Genomic DNA, 18,920 nt, shown 5'->3' with positions numbered 1-18,920 from the left:
AAGATGCGACTGAAGGGACGTCATGTTCACACTGTGTGAGACAGACGAAAAGGTTCTGAGGTTTTTTATAGATTTTTTTTATGTGGAGTGAAATGAAGTCGAGGACGGAGACGTGTACAGGACAGGCCCTCCGTCTTGGCACCAGTGGTGAAACAAGTGGGTACGAAATCGCAAATCCTCGGGAGTCGTAGGTTTCAAATCGACGAGTAAATAGGCGTGTGGCGTTTGAGTGGCATCGTCGTACGCCTGAGTCAGCCAAGGCGTTCCTAACTGTTTGGCTAAGACTTGCACTTGCGATTTATCTCGAGGGCTTTTAAACAAGACCACGTAATGCGCATTGAGACTGATGGTGCGATGGGCTTTACTTTGTTGAAACAAATTTTGGGTGATGTAAACGACACTGGCATTACGGTAATGCCCTTTGCGCGTAAACCACAGTTTAATTTCTTCTTCGTTTTCTCCTAACATGTCGTCGAAAATGACCAAATGGGTTTGACGGGAGTCAGAGACGATACCATCGTCTTCTTTAGGAATGCCTTCCACAAACACGATGGAATCGCCTTGACTTTCTCGCAAGAGGCTGTACGCCGATTGCCACTCTTTGTAACACCACACGATCCGTTGAAGTGGCCGATCGATCAAATGATGTTTATGTTCGATCAAACGTTTGACGAATTCGGTTTTGCCTGAACCGCTAGGTCCAGCAATGAGCATGTTAAAGGGATGGCGAAGATACAAAGCCTCCCAACTGGCACGATCTAAGTGTTCGTCGATGACTTTGACAGTAGAGGAAGAGGGAGCAGAGACAGCAGAGGTAGCCATGGTGTGAGAAATGTCACTTGTGACACGAAAACAAACAAGACAAGAGTTTGTATACTTTTTCAGTACACGTTTATTGAATGTTTCAAACATGAATACGAAAGACAAAAATACATAAAAGCCAAAGGCTTAAGTACAAGAATAAAAGGCACATGATAACCATGAACGTGGAATAAAAACAAGTGTCTGTACAACAACCACATGTTTTGGGTAAAGTTCTAACCAGTTCTATAGTAGGGGGTAAGGTCATACAAGTGTCCTCCCGAAAGGGTCTTTCAGGTCTGTCCACGACAGTCCTGTCCTGGGTGACGGGTTCTTCTGGCACCGTCACTAACACAGGTTGAAAAGTAACTTTTTTCCTTGAATAACTCTCGTGCATACTGGGCCACCTCTTGTGTCCAAGCCTCAAAACCCTGGTCTCGGTGATGTCCAACATTTGACTCCTAACCAATCTGGTTTCTTCTTCGTCAACGACATGGTAAGTTACTTCAATGAACAATGAACTATCGATCTTGCCTAGGGTTCCTTTTTATATACAGACCAATACCGACGTGACCGTACGGCAACGTAAAGTGATTGGGAAGTCGCACTCGCTTCTGGTATACAATTTGATAGACTTTTTCCAAGGGTCGACTGACGATGTGGTGAGTGGGTAAACGTACAATCTTGTTCGGTTGATAGGTGGTCACTTTAAAGTTTCCATCCTCTCCCGATTGCAAGGCTTCTTTCAATACCCCAAAGTTGACCACTCGACTGGTACGATGATTCAGAGTCAGTCCTTTCACTTTGCACGTCGTGTGCACTTCTCCTTGTTTGTCCCGGTATTCGTAGCCGTAATTTTTGGGGCCGCCACTGACGAAACTTAGAATCTTGTCGTCGGGATGCTCGTCTGTCCAGGCTCCTAAACGGTCTCCTTCGATGTCAGGGTGATGTTGAATCGGGTGATGGATGTAAATGCAATTGTCCGTGTCAAAGTACAGGACGCGTTCTTCTAACAGTTCTAAAGCTTCGTACAATTTTAAGCGAGCATGAGCTGTCACGTAAGCCGCAATGATGACATTTCCAAAAGGGTCGTCTTGTACAAAGTCCAGATCTTCTTCGTAATTGACCAAGATCAAATCCTCTCGAACGACGTCCACGTGTTTCATGTATTTCGTTTTGTCGTGAATCATCTGGAAGTAGCGGGAAGGTTCTGTCAAATATTCCGTCTTGGGTAAACACGGTCGTTGTGCCATTTTACCCCACAAGCAATTTAACATCACTTTGGCAAACGATCGCCTGCCTTCGTTTTTTTCGATGTGGTCTAAAGAGATGCCTTCTTGTTCGTAGTATTTCTCTTTGAATTGTATTTGGTCTTCGGGAGTGTGACACCAGGAAGGATAGCCGCTGGCTTCTTGTTTCAGTTTCAAAAAGGCATCCAAGTAGTTGGCGAAAATGCCTTTCTGACGGGGGTCACCCTTGTGGTACTGTTGTGTCTTGGGAAAGTGGCAAATTTTGTACACTTCTAAGAGCTGGTATCCCATGTCCAGAGCTTTGAACAATTCCACCTTGACCCAGGTTCCCGTCAAGGCACGTTCTTCCTGGGTGTGATGGCAAGGTTGGTCCTGGTTGCACGTTTCGGCACAAGTACGGCACAAGGGAAACATCAGTTTGCCTTGACAATGGTGAGGTAAGACGGGATGGTATAGGTTCGTGGGAGGCAAAACTTTACACTTGATCAAGCCTTCGTATTGTCGAATGTCTTTCAGGTCGATGTGTTCCGTCAGCAATCGCGGGTGCCCTACTGGAAAGCGACAATATTTGCACACGTAGGGATACAGCGAACACACATCCAAGTATTTGATTTCTTCTCCTTTCTCTTCGTCGGCTTGGTACAGCAAACAGGTGGCATTGGTCCTTCCTCCGTACAAACTATCCCTCGGGTTCAACGGGTCCATGAACTGGTAACTTTCCACGAGGCGTTTAAACTCGGGATCGGTTTTCATACGGTGATCGTACTCGTGTTCCCACATTTCCACCACTTGGTATCCTTGCTGTTCTAACTTTAGGCACCGCTGACAAGTGTCCTGGTACAAGTCTTCCATGGTTCGTTGTAAAAACTGATTTTTAGTGCTACGGTCAGGGTAACAGACGGGACATCCGTGAAATAAGCAGCCGTTAAACTCGTACACGATCTTGGGGTTTTCTAAGTCCCAGCCATCGACCGAATACGTTCCGATGGTCTTTTCACCCCCTCCGTTGCGGGCATGCTGAATCCATTTGTCTTCCTTGTCGCACAAATAATGTAACCAGCGTAGGGCTTTGAACGAATATTGACGCTTGACATAGTGGGTCGTTTGAGGGCAGATGACAGCTACGGTGTTTTCAGGCATGAATCGTTGTCGATACACTAAGGAACACGCTTTGGCAATGGTGCAAGCTTCTTTCAAAGGATCGACCCCTCCGTGTTCCATGAACAGTTCTCGAAATTTTCCACAGCAACGTCGTAAAATGTCCACGTCGGAACGACAGTACTTTAGCATTTCTTCCTGAAAGTCGAAAGGGTCCGAGGCGTGAGCCTGGTACCAAGCGTAGAAAGCTTCTCGTTGTTCCGTACGCATGTTGTCGGGGTCGTAATAGTGAGCCTCAGGGAAATGGGGTAGAACGGCGTGTTGTTTGGCTTCCGTATTAAAAAAGTGTGGAAATTACCCTTTAGCCATTTCTGTCATTCCAAACGTTTTAGGCATTCGGCTCAAAGGTATGGCTAAGTAGCTCATCGAATCTTTAAACTGTACTTGTCCCACTTGCATGAAAATGATTTTGGCTCCGTTCAAAGTCACTTTAGGACGCTCGGTGCCTTGTTCCGTATAGTATCTCGAAAGAAACTGTCCATCGTATCCAGAGAAATTGTGAGCCATCACTGTGGCATGACGATGACAATCTCCGTAACGTTCGATGTCCTCTTGGCTCCACGTCTTGTCGATGGGGTCTAAGACCCATTGGACAAAATCGGCTAACGTGTTCGGTCCCCGAAAGATTTTTTCACGTCCTCCAGGAATCTTGCTGCAGTGAGGGCAATGACTGAAGATAGGTTCTTGAATGCACTTCTCGCACGCTCGATGAGCCACGCAGAAATTAGGAATGTGAATGCCAGTCTCTTGCATGCATTCGAAATCGAAAAAGATGAAATTGCCTTTCTTCTTGTGACCGTCCTCTTTCTCTGGTGGGGGTTGGTATTTTTGCACGTAGCATTCGTGTTCCAAGTCCACGATGTGGTGACAAATGTGACATTTTTTCTTTCGTCGACATACGTGTGCCTTGGTACTGTTGGTACGTAGGCCTTGTCTACACGTAGGGCACAATCTCAGCAGTTGACAAGCACATTTCTTCTGTGAATCTTGTGTTTTCAAATGTTGTTGGTAACAGGTAGGGCTGACAAACGTGCGCAGACAAGTCGAACAAGGCACTGGTTCTTCGCTCAGACAGGGTGGAGAGGCCAAACATCCTGGGCATTTCCATCCACAATGCTTGTGTTGCTCTCGATTATTATAACCATAGTCACATTTCTCACAGTAATATCTGTATCCCAGGAATCCGGTGATACTGGTAATGGTATCGAAATGGTCATCGTGATGATAAACATGAATGTATTTTCCGTCCTTAAAGTCTTGGCCTCGAAACAACAGAGGTCCGCGCATTTCTTGAGGGTGCACTTTCAAGGTGTAGCGTGGAGCTAGGGCATCTTGCAATTTTTGCATCTCAGGAATGTCACAAGGTGTGTCTTTGGACAGGCCAGCTTGTTGCAACAGGAGTTCTGCTTCGTTTCGTTGTTTGGTTCGGTTCGATTTTCGAATGTTCTCCCAGGTTCTTTTCCATTCTACCGTGTCGTTCTTGTTGGCATAGGTTCGTCCCACCACGATGGCACGGGCTAAGCACATCTGGTCTTGAGGGTTGTTAATTCGGACGAGACTTGTTTTGGTGTTGCGAAAGTCGTCCACCAATAACATCTTTTTGCGTCCTGTCCCTTGAGGAAGAGAGACGTGAGCTATTTTCAGTGTGGCTTTACCATCGGTGATGACAAACTGGTCATTAGATTGTTGTACGTGTTGAATCTTGTCCATGACTTTGGAAGGGGTTAGTTCTGCGGGTCTGTTAAACTCGATCCAAACAGGGGATTTCAAACCGTCGTGATCTATGGATAGTGTCAAGCGATCGCCTTCTTTGGGTTGACATTGTCGCTTGAGTGAGGTGCGCAAAGAATCCCACATCTCGGTGATAAACCCTTCTGCTTTCTCCAATGGTACGTCGGCCTTGAAATCTTTAAACTTCACCGTGTAGGTGTAAGCCGTGGTTCTAAATTTTCTAGAGGAGCGCTTTTCCGTCTCTCGAATGGAATAGTACTTTTCAGGGTTGACTAAGGGTGGTGAACTTGGTTTAGAGGTTTCAAATTCTGGTTCACTCATGTCCTCTTCAAAATCACTGGCATGAATTTGTGCCAAGATTTCAGCCCTGGTACGAGGCGATAGATCACGTTTCTGCCTCTTACTTTCTTCTTCTTCTTCTTTCTTCTCGAATGAATAGGATCGTTTCATCTTGAGTGCAAAACGTCAAATGACTCAAGTTTAAACACCATAGACTAATTTATAGTCATGACAAACCAGCGTATATAAAAGGGTGTGTGTCTTGTCCTTTCACTATTCATTTCACTCTCAAACAGAGCACAACGATGGAAGAGACTACCCAGATGGAACGTTTCGTCAGAGCTTTGCGAGGAGTCATTAGAAAATTCTCTTCAGACCAGCCTACGGACTACTCTCCTTCCTTTCGAGATAAAAGTCAGGATACTTGCTATATCTGTCAGAAGAAAGGGCATTGGTCTTCAGAGTGTCCAGACCGTCGGAAAAGAAAAAAAAACAGGGGCTAAAAAAGACAAAAGTCAAGATACCTGTTATTATTGTAAAGAAAAAGGACATTGGTCTCCAGATTGCCCAAAAAAGAAACAAGAGGAGTCAGAAGAAAAGAAGGATTCTTCAGAAGAAGAGAGGGATTCTTCGGAAGAAAAGAGGGATTCTTCGAAAGAAGAGAGGGATTCTTCAGAGGAAGAAGAGGAAGAAAGAAGACAATTCTATTTAAAAGAGGCAAAGAAACAGGAGAAGAAAAGAAGAAGGGAAGAAAATGAGGAAAAAACGGTGAAGATTTTCAAAAAACAGAGAGACTAAATAATGAGAAAGAAGAAGTGTACGAAGTTTTTAAAGTGTTCTGTGGTGAATTGTGAATTGGATTGTAAAAACTGGATAAAAGAATACATGAATGATATAAGGTAAGTGTCTTTGAGTTTTGATTTTAAAATAAGAAGCTACACTCACGCACTCATACACAGACACGTACTATAAGGGTAAAATGGGTGGGTTTTTTTTTTTTTTTTGAGTTATTGGCAAATTGAAATTGTATTTCTTTTCGAGAAATGTGGGTGGCCCTGAAAAGGGCCTTTTTTCTTTATGGTGTAGGAGTGAGTTTAACTAATCAACTTTAACTGCCTTAAGCCTTTGCCACGGCCAAGGCCTACTTCTGATGATTGGGTTGAAATCACTAAGGGTGGTACGACAGGCTTAGTCACAGGGTTGGCGTGTTTAGCTCGGGAAGGTCGTATTCTCTTCGGTCGTGATAAAGAAGTCTGATACATTTGTTTCAGACTTCTTAACTCCGCTAAAATGTCCAACAGTACCGTAGCCGTTTGATTTTCAACCTCTTGTTTCTTGGCTGCTACTTCTTCTTGCTGTTGTTGCTGTTTTTTTTTTCTTACCTCTTCTTGTTGCTGTTGCTGTTGCTGTAGGAGAAAAGCTTGTTCCGCTTCCTTTTGTCGTTGCATAAATTTCTCCAATTCTTCTTTCTGTCTCTGTCTAAAATTCTCCACTTGCGGTAATGACGAAGGTTCCGGAACAAATTCTTGCGAGGTAAGAAAATCCACAAAATCCCAATGTACCTCTTCTGAAAGTAAGGCCGGGTTCCCTTGGGCGGTCTCCCCTGCTGGTGCACCCCAATGGATCGTTTTCTGAATTTCCGTCATGTTGAATCACTGTCGCATAGATTGACTGCACACAAGCGCTAGCGAATCTATATAGACCAACTGACGTCACAGACTAATCTCTTCAGATTAGATGCGGGCTGACTGAATTTTGTAACGCGTGTTTGGATTGGAGAATGAACTCAATCCGTTTCAATCCTACCTCTACCGATAAATAAGCGCAGTTCAGTGCATTGATTCACCTGTTCTCGTCGCTTCAAGATGTGGACCGATGTGCAATCTTCTACGCTTGTGTCTTCCATGATGTTCCGGACGGACATACCCTTGCATGTCCGATCCAAGTGGACCGTTGTCCACAGGACAAACACCAGTCTGTGGATACGTAGGATCTACGTAGAAAGACAAGGATGCCTGAAAAGAGTCCTGATTTACGGTCCTACAGTGAAACGTAGCCTAAGGACAAGAAGAAGACCAATGCGGTACCCTTTATGTTAATGGATACATTAACATAAACCCAAAGGCCCTTTTCAGGGCCAGCCATATTTCTCGAAAAGAGATAGCCTTTCCATTGCCTACCCTTTTTAAAATTTAAATGTAAATTTAAATTTAAAAAAACTTTTAAAAAAAAAAAAAAAAAATCCCATATTCAATTCCCCTTGTCCTTAGACAAACCCAAACTCTATTCCCATGTTCAATTCCCCTTGTCCCTAGACAAGCCCAAACTCTATGTTAATTTCCCATTGTCCCTTTCAGTGGCCCAGCGTTTTTCTCCATGTTAAATTTCCTTTGTCCCTAGAGTGGCCCAGGGGTGTTTTTAATGCTAATTCCCATTGTCCCTAGGGTGGCCCCATTTACTACTGTGGTAATTGTTTACACTCACGCAACCCAAACATAATTGTCACAACCCTCCATAAAACCCCAAGATATATGAGAAAGATTTGATATGTACCCTAACCATCGCCGTCAATTCAAGTAAGGGTAAACTTGTGTGTACTTCATGAACCAGGATATTAAATGATGTAGTTAGTATATACCTAAATTTAATATTTATATCAAAGAAGCAAATACAATTACACAACATAGTTCTTTCTATTTATTTCGTTTGGAAAAATATGTTATTGCTGAATGATTGGATAATTTCATTAGTTCTCAATTATATCATATGCATCATTTATTTTGATCGCCTTTCCCCAAAAGAATACTACATAGAATACTCACCAAAGCAATATCGCTGATGGATGCTACTAGGAAGGTTGACCAAGCAATAAACTGTAGTAGCCGTGCCACACCGTTTTACATTGATAGTGTATGTAGCAGCGCACAAGCTGTCAAAGGTTGCAACGCATGCTGTTCTACTAACTACACCTTCTTCAGTCTTGGGAATCGTACCTGTGGAGTAATTTAATTTTTTAAATCCGATTGACGTATGGACAATGCACTTACTATTCACTTGTGTATATTGCTGCTGCACAAAACAAACAAACATAACGAAAAGAAAATAAAAGGTATAAAGTGAAATCACTAAAGTTCTATGACAGAAGACTTCAGTGAATTAATTCTTGTGGCAAAATTTTGTAATATTAAGCTTTTCTTTACAGTCTGGTTTTCAATAAAACGACATTTGTATTCCACTGAACTGTTTCCAAATTGTAAGATTTTCAAAATAGCTAACACCACTCAATTTTCTAACTGCCACTATCTGAGAGTATACTTATTCAAGATTGCGATATTTGCTGTGAAATTTAAAAGTCATTCAAATGTATGTAAAGTCCGACTGCACGTTTAAGGAGACTGCCGTTGCGCATGTATGATGTTTCACAATTGCTTCTGTGTGTAGTACTGCAACACACTTTTATTAAGACATATTTGGACCCAATGCACGCAGTTGATTTTTAAAGCTGCAATAAAATTATGTTTAAGTTCATATTGACACACATGAATGAATTCGTTTCAACTATTTTATATATATATATATATATATATATATATATATATATATATATATATATATATATATATATATATATATATATATATCGTTCTTCACTCAGAAATGACGAGGAAGCAGACACGATTTAGCACTTAGCAACAAGAGTGTTACGCAATGCCCGATATGGCTCATTTAGTCTTCCATACTTATCATTTAACCAGGTTGTCTTGTTTCACGCGCCGTAATATTTCTGTAAATGTAATGTTTCGTCGTAACGAGTGACGCTTTTATTGCTCGCGCGGCACGTGCGAAATAATGTATTATTGCGCACTACTATATGTATCGGGTAGAGATATTGAAGGGCACAGCCAATATAGAGGGAAGCTCTTAAACATATTCAGCTGTCGGGCAGGTGCCATTGTAATTTAGTTAGAGCCAAACAGTTGGATGAGTCGAATGTTTTTTAGTCAACTCTTTAAATTATTTACAATAATTATTCAGTTTCGTAAAAGCAGGTTCATTGTTGTATTATGTGGTCACATCGTTTATCGTATTTTCAATTCAGTTTATTAAGATATAACCTAGGCAATGTGGTAGCGAGTTAATTTCATCTAGTCGCTATCACGACTAATTTCGAAAACATATTATGTATGTATTAATGTCATAGCATTACGTATATTTGTTTTTAATGCATAGCATTCCTATGTCATACTTCGTACCTATCGTATATTCTTAAAGTAGTTGCAACAAAACCCATTCCAATTAAATTAGACTATTGGAAAGGTGTTTATTTTCCATATTCAGCTCGCCGGTTATGAGCAGCCGGATGGGCTTGTGAATACCATGACGTCTGGTGTACCATTGCTAGTATAACCCACCAATTCAGTGCCAGCGTACGGGTACAAGTGCGGAGGGGAATGTGACCGTGCCCGAGAGAAGGCCGTGTCAACGTGTATTTTCCAATCAAGTAGTGTTTTGACTACAAGTAAAGGACAATAACGTTAAAGTAGTGTATTGACTGCAAGTAAAGGACAATAACAAATAGTGTATTTACTACAATTAAAGTACAATAACAAGTAGTGTATTGACTACAAGTAAAAGAACAATAACAAGTGGTGGTTTGACAACATGTGAATTATGACAGTAGTGTCTGACTACATACATGTTTGCAACCAGTAGTTGATTATATGGGTTTGCAACAAGCATTTGTTTATATGAAAGTTTGCTAGAGATATTTGTATACATGAAGTTTGCATGGAGTTTCTAGAACTTTTTGTCTACTTGAATGTGACATAGTAGTCAAAGTATATTTCATATGTGTTTTATATTCATTTTATATGCTTTTCTGTGTTATTTTCATATCATTAGTACCAGTGTTTAATATGTTTTCATTTGTCATCCACGAACGTGTATATTGTTTCTTTAAAACCCTGCCCGGTCTCAAAGGGTCAGCTCGACTAAGTTACAATTGTGGTGGCGGCGGTGGGATTGTACTTTCTATCCGAGAAAACTTTTGGATTGTTAATTTGAGTTTGCACATCCAACAGTGTCGGGGAAAGCCTTTGAGACAGGAGTGTTTTGAGAAATAATATTGTATATTTGATTGTAAACGAAACTGAACTTTATCTTTTATCAGAGAAGCATTTAAAATCATGTCGTCCACTAGCCAATTGGCAGAGCTTGGCAAGCAATTGGGATATGAAGGGGAAACCTTACGACAGTTTATTAAGGATGAACAAAATAGAGAACGAGAGCGACGCGCCGAAAAACGAGAGGCCGAAACAGAAAGGTTCAACGCGAACAGGAGAGAATTGAGGCGGAAAAGGAAGCCGAAAAAGAAAGGTTTCAACCAGGTACCCGGAAGCCGTCGCTCTACCATCCATCGAAACTGAGCGAGTGGCCGAAGCCTTAGTGGAAATGTTTAGTAGGCTGGGGATACCGGAAGAGATTCTGACAGACTGTGGGTCACAGTTCACATCAGAACTCATGGCAGAAGCTAGCAGACTTCTATCGATCAAGCAATTCTGGACTACTCCCTACCACCCAATCTGCAACGGGCTAGTTGAGAAGTTCAATAGAACACTCAAACAAATGTTGCGACGGATGTGTGCAGAACGTCCGAACGATTGGGACAGATATCTCCATGCAGTATTGTTTGCATACCGAGAGGTTCCTCAAGAGAGTGTAGGGTTTTCGCCTTTTGAACTCTTATATGGCAGAACGGTGCGAGGGCCGATGAAAATTCTAAGACAATTATGGTCGGATGACGAGACAGATGACGAGATTCGAACCACATACCAGTATGTGTGTGATTTGAAGGACAAGTTGAGAGAAACTTGTGCAATAGCCCATGAAACGTTAAGGCAAGCTAGCAGTCGTGCGGCTCGCTATTATAATTCAAAAGCGCGCGATAGAAAATTCAAAAATGGGGACAGAGTTTTGGTTTTACTTCCGACTGATAGAAACGAGTTATTGTTACAGTAGAAAGGTCCATATACCGTCGTAGATGAAAAGGGAGGTATGGATTATACTATTGATGTAGGTGGGAAGTCCCGCATGTTCCACGCTAACTTATTAAAACGCTATTACTATCGAGCGAATGCAAATACAGAACAGAGAATTTTAAACGTAGTCGGTGTAGCCATCATCGAGGATGATGAGGAACAAGAGTCCGTTCTAGGACTTAATTTGAATGGATTACTGATTTACGAGATGGGTAAGACTGGAGTCAATATGAGTCCCGATTTGACGGAATATCAAAGAAAGGAGGCTCAGGATCTTGTTGACAAATACCCAGACGTATTTTCTGACAAACCCGGTCAGACAGATGTTCTAGAGCATAGAGTTAAACTTGCGTCACATGAACCATTTCGGGTCAAGGGTTACCCTATGCCTCATGCATCCAGAGATATCATCGAAAAGGAAGTTGAAGAAATGCTTAAGTTAGGATTCATAGAGAAGTCAGGCTCACCTTATGCATCTCCTGTCGTCCTAGCTAAAAAGAAAGATGGCACGAACAGGTTCTGCATTGATTTTCGCCAATTGAATACGCGAACGGTATTTGATGCCGAACCCATACCGGACGTAGAGAGCATCTTCGTACGTATGACAGGGCACAAATATATTACGAAGCTGGATCTGACAATGGGATATTGGCAGATACCACTGTCGGTGGAAACGAAAGAAATGACTGCGTTCGCCACCGAGAGTGGATTATACCAGTTTCGAGTTTTACCATTCGGGTTGGTAAAAGCTGGGGCTAGCTGTGTAAGGCTAATGCGGAAAGTGATGCAAGGGCTGACGCATGTGGAAACCTATATTGACGATATCTTTATATACAGCGATACATGGGAAGAGCATCTGTGCGATGTTGCCAGGGTTCTAGATCGATTACGTAAAGCTAAGTTAACTGTAAAACCTACCAAATGCAACGTGGGGTATGGAAGTTTAGAATGTTTGGGACACGTAGTTGGGAGGGTAAACGAGTTGAAACCCGACCCCAAGAAACTTGCAGCAATCAGGGATTCAGTGCCACCTGTGTCAAAGAAGCAAGTTAGGTCATTTATTGGCCTGGCAGGATATCATCGTAAATTCATCCCTAATTTCGCGACCATTGCCAGTCCTTTAATAGACCTGACCAGAAAGGGACAGCCGAATAAATTTCAGGGGGGGGGGGGGAGAATCAGGACAGAGCTTTTAATACTTTAAAGAATCTGCTCACAGAAGCCCCCATACTAAAGTTGCCAGAACTGAACAGAGTGTTCATTCTGAGAACCGATGCTTCAGAGTTAGGACTAGGGGCGGTATTATTACAGGAACAGGATGGAATCAAACTCCCAGTCGCCTACGGCAGCAGGAAATTGCTTCCGAGAGAAAGGAATTTCTCGGTAATAGAAAAAGAGCGCTTAGCAGTAGTCTGGGGAATAGATCAATTCCAAACCTACCTCCATGGCCGAGAATTCATTTTGGAAACAGACCATCAGCCTCTACATTACCTCAATAAGGCCAAAATTAATAATTCACGGTTGATGCGATGGGCCTTGTCTCTACAACCTTACAGGTTCCGGATTGAAGCCATCAAACGCACGGAAAATGTAGGTGCAGATTATCTCAGTAGAAATTGAACCATTCTGTTGACCATATCGTGTGATTTCGTCGTCTTAGAAAGTAGGCATACTTTTCTCAAGGGGGGAGGGGTGTGTTACGAAATGCTCGATATGGCTCATTTAGCCTTCCATACTTTTCATTTAAATCAGGTTGTCTTGTTTCACGCGCCGTAATATTTCTGTAAATGTAATTTTTCGTCGTATCGCGTGACGCTTTTATTGCTCGCGCGGCACGTGCGAAATAATGTATTATTGCGCACTACTATATATATCGGGTAGAGATATTGAAGGGCACAGCCAATATAGAGGGAAGCTTTTAAACATATTCAGCTGTCGGGCAGGTGCCATTGTAATTTAGTTAGAGCCAAACAGTTGGGGAGGTCGAATGTTTTTTAGTCAACTCTTTTTATTATTTACAATAATTATTCAGTTTCGTAAAAGCAGGTTCATTGTTGTATTATGTGGTCACATCGTTTATCGTATTTGCAATTCAATTTATTAAGACATAACTTAGGCAATGTGGTAGCGAGTTAATTTCATCTAGACGCTATCACGACTAATTTCGAAAACATATTATGTATGTATTAATGTCATAGCATTACGTATATTTGTTTTTATTGCATAGCATTCCTATGTCATACTTCGTACCTATCGTATATTCTTAAAGTAGTTGCAACAAAACCCATTCCAATTAAATTAGACTATTGGAAAGGTGTTTATTTTCCATATTCAGCTCGCCGGTTATGAGCAGCCGGATGGGCTTGTGAATGCCATGACGTCTGGTGTACCATTACTAGTATAACCCACCAATTCAGTGCCAGCGTACGGGTACAAGTGCGGAGGGGAAAGTGACCGTGCCCGAGAGAAGGCCGTGTCAACGTGTATTTTCCAATCAAGTAGTGTATTGACTACAAGTAAAGGACAATAACAAGTAGTGTATTGACTACAAGTAAAAGAACAATAACAAGTAGTGGTTTGACTACATGTGAATTATGACAGTAGTGTCTGACTACATACATGTTTGCAACCAGTAGTTGATTATATGGGTTTGCAACAAGCATTTGTTTATATGAAAGTTTGCTAGAGATATTTGTATACATGAAGTTTGCATGGAGTTTCTAGAACTTTTTGTCTACTTGAATATGACATAGTAGTCAAAGTATATTTCATATGTGTTTTATATTCATTGTATATGCTTTTCTGTGTTATTTTCATATCATTAGTACCAGTGTTTAATATATTGTCATTTGTCATCCACGAACGTGTTTATTGTTTCTTTAAAACCCTGCCCGGTCTCAACGGGTCAGCTCGACTACGTTACAAAGAGTAGTAAATTCAAACCATTCATCCAGATTGGAAGTTGGGTGCCACATCCATAAGGCGACACATATCTGGTTGTTATGTTGAACGCACTAATGTACCAGATATCATGGTCCAAGTCATAGAGGTCGCTCCGGTCGTTAGAAGGGTAATCGCACTCCGGGCATCGGTCTGACATGTACGGAAATGGTTTATGGTTTTCACTGGAACAGGGGTCAAATGTATCTGAAACAAATACAAAAAGTATTGATTTGATATATTGCTACAAACTCTAATATGTCTATGTTTGTGCTTGTCTAAATATTGCAGTGGGATATGCTTTGTCCACCATCGCTCCTTGTCCGTTATCTTTAGATAATATTTCTGATTTGGAATATTTAAATACTGAGTCATCAGACTTTGTAAAGAATTTTTAACTAATAGAAGCACGAGATAGAAAGATAAGCAGATCAATATATCAATTATCTCAGACAGGCGAAACAATGAATTTCCGGTTTCATTTTCCTTGTCTTGATGTTGCGTTTTCGTATTACCTCATTTACTCCAATCTCAATCCTAGCTAATGGTTTAATAATAAAAACAATAGTCTCTCTCTCATTCTCTCTCTCTCTCTCTCTCTATTTCTTTCTTTCTCTCTCTCTCTCCTCTCATGTACACTGTGTTTTAGCTCTAATATCTATGAAAACTGTACAATTGACACAAATGGAAATTGAATATAAGGCCACACATACGTAGACATCCTTCAATACATACCAGAAAACTGACAGCTCTGACAAACTGCAAGAGATTATGGTAAAATTCAAATGAAACATCGTAATCCCTTTTTTGTTATGGAGAGAGAGAGAGAGAGAGAGAGAGAGTTTATTTGTATTACTTATATTATAAATTGAACATATTATTTGTTTCAATGTAATATAAAATAGACATTCATGCTAATAATAGTGACATTTGTCAATCATTTTAGGGAATGCAGTACCACGATTACCAGTCAACGAGAGGGAATATATCGTAGTCGCACAATGCTATGTACTAGTAGTTATACAGCTAGTGTATTCTAATGGCTAGTAATTACAAAGATTATGGAAGGAGAATAGTAATGAATGAATTAGTACATTCCTGTATAAAGGTTTCATAATCGATTTCAAATTTTATTTTAATTCAATCTGTCATGTATTGCTGAATATCAATAGTAAGTTTTATTCATACCGTGATTTACTACTTTGACCATTAAGGCATTGTGTTGTATCTTGTGTAGATTACAATGTGTTGTATTATTTATCAGGACCATGTGTTGTATCAAGTATAGACACAAATTGATGTATCACGTAAATACACAACTTGTTGTATCACGTATATACACAAATTGTTGTATCACGTATAGACACAATGTGTTGTATCCCGTATAGACACAATATGTTGTATCAAGTATAGACACAATGTGTTGTATCAACTATAGAAACAAATTGTTGTATCACGTATAGGCACAATGTGTTTTATCACGTATAGACACAGATTGTTGTATCACGTATAGACACAATGTATTGTATCCCGTATAGACACAATGTGTTGTATCAAGTATAAAAACAAATTGTTGTATCACGTATAGACACGATGTATTGTATCCCGTATAGAAACAACTTGATGTATCATGTATAGACACAATGTGTTGTATAACGTATATACACAATATGTTGTATCCCATATAAACACAATGTGCTGTATCCCTTATATACACAAATTGTTGTATCACGTATAGACAGATTGTTGTATCACGTATATACACAATGTGTTGTATCAAGTATAGACACAATAAGTTGTATTAAGTATAGACCCAATGTGTTGCATCACGTATAGACACAAATTGTTGTATCACGTATAGACACAATATGTTATCACGTATATAGACAAGGTCTTATATTATGTATATACACAATGTGTTATCACGTATATACACATTGTGTTGTATCCCGTATGGACACAATGTGTTGTATCAAGTATAGACACAATGTGTTGTATCAATTATATAAACAAATTGTTCTATCACGTATATACACAATGTGTTGTATCCCGTATAGACACAATGTGTTGTATCCCGAATAGAAACAAATGGTTGTATCACGTATAGAAACAAATTGTTGTATCACGTATATACACAGATTGTTGCATCACGTATATACACAATTTGTTGTATCCCGTATAGACACAATGTGTTGTATCAAGTATAGACACAATAAGTTGTATTAAGTATAGACCCAATGTGTTGTATAACGTATAGACACACATTGTTGTATCACGTATATACACAATGTGTTGTATCACGTAGAGACACACTATGTTGTATCAAATATATAGACAATGTTTTGTATCGCGTATAGATGTCAATGTGTTGTATCAAGTATAGACACAATGTGTTGTATCAAGTATAGAGAAGATTTGTTGTATTAAGTATAGACATAATATGTTGTATTAGGTATAAGAACAGTGTTGTATCACGCATAGAGATGTGTTGTATTAAGTATAGATATGATATGTTGTATCAGGTATAGACACAATGTGTTGTATCACGTATAGACACAATGTTTTGTATCATGTATATACACAATGTGTTGTATCGCATATAGAGAAGATGCGTTGCATTAAGTATAGACATAATATGTTGTATTAGGTATAGACACAATGTGTTGTATCACGTATAGAGAAGATGTGTTATATTAAGTATAGACATAATATGTTGTATCAGGTATATATACAATGTGTTGTATCAAATATATAGAAAATGTGTTTTATCATGTATAGAGACCATGTGTTGTATCACGTATAGACACTATGTTTTGTATCACGTATATAGACAATGTGTTGTATCATGTAAAGCCACAATGTGTTGTATCTCGTATATACACAATGTGTTGTATCATGTAAAGGCAATGTGTTGTATCACATACATGCTCAATGTGTTGTATCATGTAAAGACACAATGTGTTGTATCACGTATATACACAATGCGTTGTATCATGTAAAGACACAATGTGTTGTATCGCATACAGATTCAATGTGTTGTATCATGTATAGGCACAATGTGTTGTATCAGGTATATATGACAATGTGTCGTTTCATGTATAGATGACAATGTACTCTGTCATGCATATATACAATGTGTTGTATCATGTATGAATGACAATGTATTGTATTATATAGGAGACAATGTGCTGTACCATGTATAGACACAATGTGTTGTAACATGTATGAATGACAATGTGTTGTATTATATATAGATGACAATGTGTTATAACTGAGATCAGTCTTGATACTTCAGATTTAGGCCTGAGTGACGTGGATCTATGCCGTGATCTCAATCCTGAGTGACGTGGATCTATGTGGGGATCTCCATCACATCCGCCATCATCCTCTTTATAATGGAATGGGAACGTATCAAAATATTTTAAAAATCAAGCTTCAGTATGAAATTGACGTTAGCGTGAGTGCAGCTTGATTCCTTGGGATAATTATAGTTGATGAACATTCAACTTTGCACATAACAAACATAATTGAGAAGTAAGTTTTATATTAGTGTGTTATTTTAATATTGTAGCATGGACTATGACAACTTGGACTAGACTTATCTAAAGGGACCACTTTCACCTGTTACCAGATGGACGTTGTCTAAGGAAGTATTCTAAGCATTTCGTATTTAGTACCATTATTTTCATTAATTGCACTTTACCTTCCAGTGAATAATATTAGTTAGAAATCATATTTTGCTTTATGCTGGTGCTATCTGTACCATGGGATGTATCATGTGAGACTTCAACAATTTAAGACACTTAACCGGATCTTCTTTACACTCTCTGCCCTTCTTAATATATCTTCCTCAGGCGCAGTCAAAGTCATATTCAAATTTGATATTACTCTAAAGGATTTTGAAAATGTTCACTCAAAGATTGCTATAATATTAGATGTAGCGTTAACACACATTGTAGACTTGATATCCAAATATCCGCCATTTTCTTAATTACATGTTCATAAATGTAACAGACCTCTATCACAAACGAGAAAGGGAGAGAGATTGCTGATGAGAGAGATAGACTTAACTGTCCACAAGAGAACTGATGCAATGCAGAGGATGATCATCGCTTTATAACTGCATCTCTCGATCCTTGAGCTTACACAACCACCAGTCGTTTACACCTGTAATTAAACGCTCAACCTTATTAATGTTTCGGGGCTTAATTCATTACAAAGGTACTATACAATAGGCAACAAAACCATTGGCAGAATACACAAAACCGTAGTAGTATATTCAGGTATTACTATAACCTATAACGCCAACATCACACGCAAATACATAAAGACAATGTATGAATCTATATCGCATACATCGTGTATTTTGTTTTTTATTGTTTTGGCTATTAACTGTATGATGCATATCTTTCTATGTATTATATCGCGTTGCAAGTATATTTATATGTATTGTATTGCGACCAAGCAGGCGATTCATATCTCAAAAGGTAACATATGTAAATACTTGGCCTAACAACTCGTTCATGATTTCAGATCGACATTCTTCGCTTGACTTTTCGTTGGCAGGTATGACTACTTTATTAAAATAATATTTAAACTTTTTGTATCTTGAATGAAACGAAACCTGGATTGCTGTGGAGGACTGCGCCGTAACATTGAACGACACACAACCTGGATTGCTATGGAGGACTGCGCCGTAACATTGAACGACACACAACCTTGA

The 18,920-nt window shown here is 39.8% G+C and overlaps 1 protein-coding gene across 3 annotated transcripts in view; it reads right to left on the bottom strand.

The window, feature by feature from the left end:
- LOC149800480 (pancreatic secretory granule membrane major glycoprotein GP2-like) overlaps positions 1–18,397 on the bottom strand; it is a 38,074-nt gene extending 19,677 nt beyond the window's left edge. For all 3 annotated transcript variants that reach the window (XR_016421390.1, XR_016421391.1, XM_089960107.1), the window contains exons 1-4: positions 18,271–18,397; positions 14,933–14,959; positions 14,201–14,404; positions 8,042–8,212 (exon numbers count right to left, since the gene is read on the bottom strand). Coding sequence is in view for 1 of the 3 variants with exons in the window: in XM_089960107.1 (XP_089816233.1) it covers positions 8,042–8,212; positions 14,201–14,404; positions 14,933–14,959; positions 18,271–18,307 (439 nt within the window). In the remaining 2 variants the exon portion in view is untranslated. The remainder of the gene's footprint in view (positions 1–8,041; positions 8,213–14,200; positions 14,405–14,932; positions 14,960–18,270) is intronic.
- Between the last annotated feature and the right edge of the window lie 523 nt (positions 18,398–18,920).

This window comes from Sinohyriopsis cumingii, chromosome 5, assembly GCF_028554795.1.
Source record: "Sinohyriopsis cumingii isolate HCF-2022 chromosome 5, ASM2855479v2, whole genome shotgun sequence".
Lineage (NCBI taxonomy): Eukaryota > Metazoa > Mollusca > Bivalvia > Unionida > Unionidae > Sinohyriopsis > Sinohyriopsis cumingii.
The sequence above is the reverse complement of the archived record's forward strand: the minus strand, read 5'-3'. Positions and strand labels throughout refer to the sequence as shown.